Below are 6,785 nucleotides of genomic sequence, written 5' to 3'. Positions count from 1 at the left end.
GCAGGGTTTTCACCACATACGTTTCGTTTTTTAAGGGCGCAGCGCTACACTTTTTGGTTATTCGAATCTATCATCAAAAAGCAATTATCATAAGCCATCATCCACCACCAACAAATACTCACCACCTACCGCAATCCAGAAGCTAGCTTACCACCACCAGCATCCAACAAAACTACCATCAACTAGCATTATTACCACCTATCATTCACCAGCATCCACCTCCTTCTAGCACCTACCACCATCTACCACCAGCCCACACTCATCACCAAGCAGCATCTAGCCCCCCAATGCCAACCAGCCAGCATTCACTAGGCAACCAGCCTAATTTTGTCTAAAAAGTCAGCCCACCCATACCTTTCGGTCTGATATTCCCCTTACCTTTAGAAAGTTCCTGTGTAGATCATCAAAAAAAGTTACAGAACACATATATATCTTATAGTGTGTTGTGGTTTATTTTTAATGATTATGGACCAGCTGCAGTTTTCAACTTTAAAAAAAAATATGTAATCATTTCACTAAAATGCCTTTGAAATTGTTATGGTCTACATTCAGAATTACATGAATCTGTAGTACGGATCATACACTTCCCATTGACACTAACAGACATCTATCGCTGAAAGACAAATGCTCCATGTTGTTTTGGAGGAGTCACCTCCAGCTCACCACGGTAAAGTCAGTCCCTTATAGTCCAGAAACATTCCGTTGTGTTTTTCTGTCAGGGTATCAAACACTTCCATCATCCCCCCCACGCTCTCATGCAGCTTCAATTCAAGCCTTTGGACCACCCATGTCGGTCTGGGACCCAGCCAGGTTCGAAGGCCACAGCAATAATCCCATACATTTTGTAGGCCTCAGCTTGACATCGTGTTAACATATTCAGCGCCGTTTTGCTGCAGCGGTATTCTATAAGAGCAGTTGGATACAAATGAGTAGTGCTTTCTAAAGACCCTAAACTACTGGATGTGTGGATCACAGCAGCCTTGCTGCAGCTCATTACTTCATTAGGATTTTCTTGTGCGGCTTTCTTCAGCAAGGGAGCAAATATCTGAGTAACCAGCATTGGTCCTACAGTATTAGTTTCATAAACTCTCCATCATGTCCTCTGATGTAGTTTCATCAGCTGAGTGGTAGACATTAATACCAGCATTATTGATCAGCAAGTTCAGTCCACGTCCTTTCAGAGTCTCCTTTACTACACTGTAGGCATCTTCAATGCTGGCTTTGTCTGTTACATCCATCTTGACATTAACAAGGTTTGAGTGTTTGGAGGTCAATGACTTGAGTTCCCTGAGCAGTTTCGGATTCCGACATGCTGCAAAGACATATTTTGGTGGATTCCGTTTGTTGAGAAACGTCTTCACTAACTCCAGGCCAATTCCACGGTTAGAACCAGTGACCAGAACACTGCAGATGATGAGGTTTGCCATTTTGTATTCACAGCAGGTACTGTGTCTTTGCAATAAAGGCTGCAATAAAGGGTGCAGTCCCTGTGTCTTTGCAAAGTAATCTTTACTATTGGTAAAATATTAACAAATGTTCACATAGTGAAAACACACCTAAAGGAACTCTAAAGTTCGACTAAAGCCTGGCACACACTACAGCTTTTTTTATGCACTTCAGCTCAGGTCAGGTCATGCGAGGTAAGTACAGCAATCTCCATCACTGAGCTGTGGTGTTCCGCCAGAACACTCCGATCAGTTTTCTCTGCCATTGGCTGAGAGTGCTGATCGGGAGTCAGTCGGATTATGGTTTTCAGCATACATGTCTTCCTGCGGCGGCCCATCAATTAGGGACGCCTGGGCCCACCCCCTCTATCCACGCCACCCCCCTCTATCCATGCTACCCCCTATATGAATAGATAGAGCTCATTCTATGAATGAATCTATCCACAGCCGCCATGGCCACCACTTGATCTGTGTCCGGCCCCTTTCAGGACGCCGGGCAAGTGAATTACAGCAGGGGGGGGGTGTTTTTTTGAAGCACCTGATTAGAGCCATAGTGACTGCGCCAAGTGCAACTGAAACGCAGGGCTGAAATACCTTATAAGGGCAGGTAACCAGAGAGGGGGGTGTTGAGCCAAAATGGTGGAAAGTGCCAGGGAATCTGTCTTGTGGCAGAAACCAAAATGGCAAAAATACCTGGGTGTTGAGTGACCAGGGACAAGGAGTCCCTCAACAGTGTGGCGTAATCCCCATGGTAATGGAAAAGACTGTGTGCAGGCAGCCTATATATAACCCCATCCCTGTGCACTGGCGCACACCAACATCACGCAGGCCGGACGTATGCTGGGAGGGGCTCCGATCGGGGCGGAAAAACTCCATGCACGAAAGAGGCTGTTCCCCATGGACTGCGAAAGGCTAGAATGGATGTGCCGCCCAATTCCCCAAAGAACACCCCGCCTGGAGGACGGGAGGAGGGGCGGAGGGAGGACATACAGAGCGCATCACAGCTTCCGTGTGGGTGACAACACAAAAAGGCTATCAGTGACAACATAACAAACCCCATCAGACTGAAAAAACGCACCAGTGCCATAAGTCTCATGGACAGGATGAGCATGTCTCGAATGAGAGCAGGTCCCCAATAATGGTACATAGCCACAAAGGGGGAACTGAAAATACCCACATAGATGGCAGGGGAGAACTGCCAGCTAAGTCAGGAACCTCCATCCCTATTAAAGTACAACTCAGTAATCGTGTGTCCTTCGATGAAGTTTCAAGGCCTCTCCTAAGATACCAGCCTCTTGCTCGGCGCTCTCCAAGACCACTCTGCAAACCGTAGACCCAGTCTGACTACCAGGCCTACTTAGTAGATCACAACCCCGGACATGGTCCCGGAGCCAGGAACACTTTAACAGGCACCCCTGGCCATGAGGGCCACACAAGGGGGGGGTGGGACGACAGGTCAGGATCGGCGACGACGACCCCGGGCTAATGACATCTGTCCCTTAAGTACTCCTCCCCAGCATGCGCAGTGGGGATGATCAACTCCCTCTGATTGGCTGCTGAAGGGGAACACCCAAAACACACCTTGACCTAACTGCTGCCACCCTTGGCCTGGAGTGATAATGACCAGACAACAATAGTGGTCACTCACAGTACAGCCATGGCTGGAACAGAGGCCCAAATTTAGTGAAAAACATACAGTCTGAGTCAACTAACCCTCAGACTACCCCTTAAATTTAAAGTAGCGCCAGCCAGAAAGTAGCAGGCCGCTACATACACTGGGGGATAGAAAGTTTGGGCACCCCGGGTAAAAATTTGTATTAATGTGCATAACAAAGCCAAGGAAAGATGGAAAAATCTCCAAAAGGCATCAATCTACATATTAGACATTCTTATAATAGGTAAAAAAAAAAGTTCGATTTTGTTTCCATCATTTACACTTTCAAAATTACAGAAAACAAAAAAATGCAAAAGTTTGGGCACCCTGCAGAGTTAATATCTTGTACTGCCCCCTTTGGCAAGTATCACAGCTTGTAAAAGCTTTTTGTAGCCAGCCAAGAGTCTTTCAATTCTTGTTTGAGGAATCTTTGCCCATTCTTCCTTACAAAAGTCTTCCAGTTCTTTGAGATTTCTGGTCTGTCTGTCACGCACTGCTCTTTTAAGGTCTATCCATAGATTTTCAATTATGTTGAGGTCAGGAGATTGTGAAGGCCATGGCAAAACCTTCAGTTTAAGCCTCTTGATGTAATCCCTTGTGGATTTTGAGTTGTGTTTAGGATCATTATCCATTTTTAGAAGCCATCCTCTCTTTAACTTCAGCTTTTTCACAGATGGCATCACGTTACCATCCAAAATTTGCTGAAATTTTATTGAATCCATTTTTCCTTCTACTCGTGAAATGTTCATGTGCCACTGCCTACAATACAACCCCAAAGCATGATTGATCCACCCCCATGCCTAACAGTTGGACCGAGGTTATTTTCATTAAATTCCTGTGCCCTTTTTTCTCCAAACGTACCTTTGCTCATTGCGGCCAAAAAGTTCTATTTTAACCTCATCGGTCCACAGAACTTGTTTCCAAAATGCATCAGGCTTGTCCATATGTTCATTTGCAAAGTTCAAACGCTGATTTTTGTGGTGAGGACGTAGAAGAGGTTTTCTTCTGTTGACTCTTCCATGAAGACCACTCTTTATAGTGGAATAGTGTACCACAACTCCAGTGTCTGCCAGATCTTTCTGGAGGGATCGTGCAGTCAAACGTGGGTTTTGAATTGCTTTTCTCACAATCCTGCAAGCTGTTCTGTCTGATATTTTTCTTGGTCTTCCATATCTTGTTTTAACTTCCACTGTTCCTGATGATTGCCATTTCTTAATTACATTCCGAACAGAGGATATTGACATCTGAAACGCTTTGCTATCTTCTTATAGCCTTCTCCAGCTTTGTGAGCGTCAACTATTTTCAGTTTCAGTTTTCTAGACAACTGCTTAGAAGAACCCATGGTGCTGATTGTTGGGGCAAGGTCAGATGAGTCTGGGCATTTAAAACCCTTTGAGATTGACATCACCTGGTCTTCCCAGACGATGATTGAGAACAATCCATGACACTGGCAGGTCTCAGCTTTGCAAAGGGGGCAGTGCATGCTATAAATTCTGCAGGGTGCCCAAACTTTTGCAGACGCCATTTTTTTTGTTTTCTGCAATTTTGAAAGTGTAAATGATGGAAATAAAATCTAACTTTTTTTTTACATATTATAAGAATGTCTAATCTGTATTTTGATGCCTTTTGGAGATTTTTCCATCTTTCCTTGGCTTTGTTATGCACATTAATACAAATTTGTACCTGGGGTGCCCAAACTTTCGATCAGCACTGTGTATATATATATATATATATATATATATATATATATATATATATATATATATTTTTTTTTTTCTGCAGCCATGGGACTCCTCTGTGACCTATTATACCCCTATATTGCACAAAGAGGGTACACTCCTGATCTTTACAGAAGTAAAAGTACAGGCAGTATCTCTTCCTCTTCTGTTAAAGAGGCTTCTCGGAAAGAAGACTTGCTATGCTCCTATTCCTCTTGCAGTCCAAAAATGTGGAAACCATAATAAGGGTAAGTAATAACTACATCTGGTACAATCTTTCTGCAACTTTAGGTCTGATGTTCAGATATAAAGGAGTTGTAAAGACAGAAGTTTTTTTTATCTTACTGTAATATATTTAGATAAAAAAACGTTTGTGTGTAGCAAAGAGGGACCCGAGAACAGGGGGGAAACAAACTAAAATTGTGCCTATCTCAATGCTGCAGTCCTCCCTTTACAGTGGCCCTTCTTAACCCTTTCACCATGAGGAAACCCATGTTATTATTTATAGATCTCAGGGGAACCCCTACTGAATCTTTATCCACAGTGCACTGTACATTAGCATGATCAATGAGTTGATAAAAGTGATAAAAGAATAAAGAAAGTAACATATCTATTGTAATTGATACCAACAATTGGAAATTTGTATAACACCCCCAGCCGATCATGTGGTAAACAGACAATTTCATTGACTGTTTACCCTGATCGGGAATGCGCTGTGTCCGAGGGACACGCGCCATCCCCGATCGGTGCACTGCGCGTCCCCGGCAGCGAGCATTAGGCGCGCATCCTCTTTGTTTTGACAGTGTAACCGATCGGTGCACATTATTACCACTCATCAGTGCCCATCACTGCCACTCATCAGTACCCATCACTGCCACCTATCAGTGCCCATCACTGCCAGCTATCAGTGCCACCTATCAATGCCACCTATTAGTGCCACTTCTCAGTGCCCACCAATACCACCTATCAATGACCTTCAGTGCCACTCATCAGTGCCACCTATCAGTGCCCACCAGTGCCGCCTATCAGTGCCCACCAGTGCTGCCTATCAGTGCCCACCAGTGCAGCCCATCAGTGCCCATCAGTACAGCCTCATCAGCGTACATCAATGAAGGAGAGAAATCACACGTTTTTAAAATTTTTAACAAAATATAAAAAAAATATATATATATTTTTTTTAATCTGTCTTTTACATTTTTTTTAACAAAAAGAAAAAGCGCAGAGGTGATCAAATACCACCAAGAGAAAGCTCTATTTGTGGGGAAAAAATTATAAAAATTTCATTTGGGTCCAGTGTTGTATGACCACGCAATTGTCAATCAAAGTGCGACAGCACTGAAAGCTGGAAATTGGTCTGGGCAGGAGGGGGGTTTAAGTGCCCTGTAAGCAAGTGGTTATAACCTGTATTTCCCCCTTTAACATAAATGACAGCTTGAAGTCTTTTGTGGTATTTGTGGATGAGGCTCTTTATCTTCTCAGATGGTAAAGCTGCTCATTCCTCTTGCCAAAAAGCCTCCAGTTCCTGTAAATTCTTGGGCTGTCTTGTATGAACTGCACGTTTGAGATCTCCCCAGAGTGGCTCAATGATATTGAGGTCAGGAGACAGAGATGGCCACTCCAGAACCTTCACTTTATTCTGCTGTAGCCAATGACAGGTTGACTTGGCCTTGGGTTTTGATCATGTCATTTTGGAATGTCCAAGTACATCCCATGCGCAGCTTCCTGGCTGATGAATACAAATGTTCCTCCAGTATTTTTTGATAACACACTGCATTCATCTTGCTATTAGTTTTTGACTAAAAAAAAATCGGTGCCTTTGTAGCTCACACATCCCCAAGACATCAGCGATCCACCTCCGTGTTTCACAGTAGGAATGGTATCTCCAAATATAGAATTTATGGTTGTGGCCAAAAAGATCAATTTTGGTCTCATCACTCCAAAAGACTTTGTGCCAGAAGGTTTGAGTCT

General features: G+C 43.8%; 1 protein-coding gene across 1 annotated transcript; it reads right to left on the bottom strand.

Moving 5' to 3' along the window:
* Window positions 1-429: 429 nt before the first annotated feature.
* LOC120914481 (C-factor-like) lies at window positions 430-1,437 on the bottom strand. The gene is given in 4 exon segments (XM_040325164.1): window positions 430-770; window positions 772-798; window positions 800-1,090; window positions 1,092-1,437. Coding segments are annotated over 4 exon segments (765 nt in total). The 5' UTR covers window positions 1,428-1,437; the 3' UTR covers window positions 430-659.
* Between the last annotated feature and the right edge of the window lie 5,348 nt (window positions 1,438-6,785).

The sequence above is a fragment of the Rana temporaria genome, chromosome 9 (genome assembly GCF_905171775.1).
Source record: "Rana temporaria chromosome 9, aRanTem1.1, whole genome shotgun sequence".
Taxonomy (NCBI): domain Eukaryota; kingdom Metazoa; phylum Chordata; class Amphibia; order Anura; family Ranidae; genus Rana; species Rana temporaria.
This window is presented reverse-complemented; position numbering and strand designations above follow the sequence as displayed.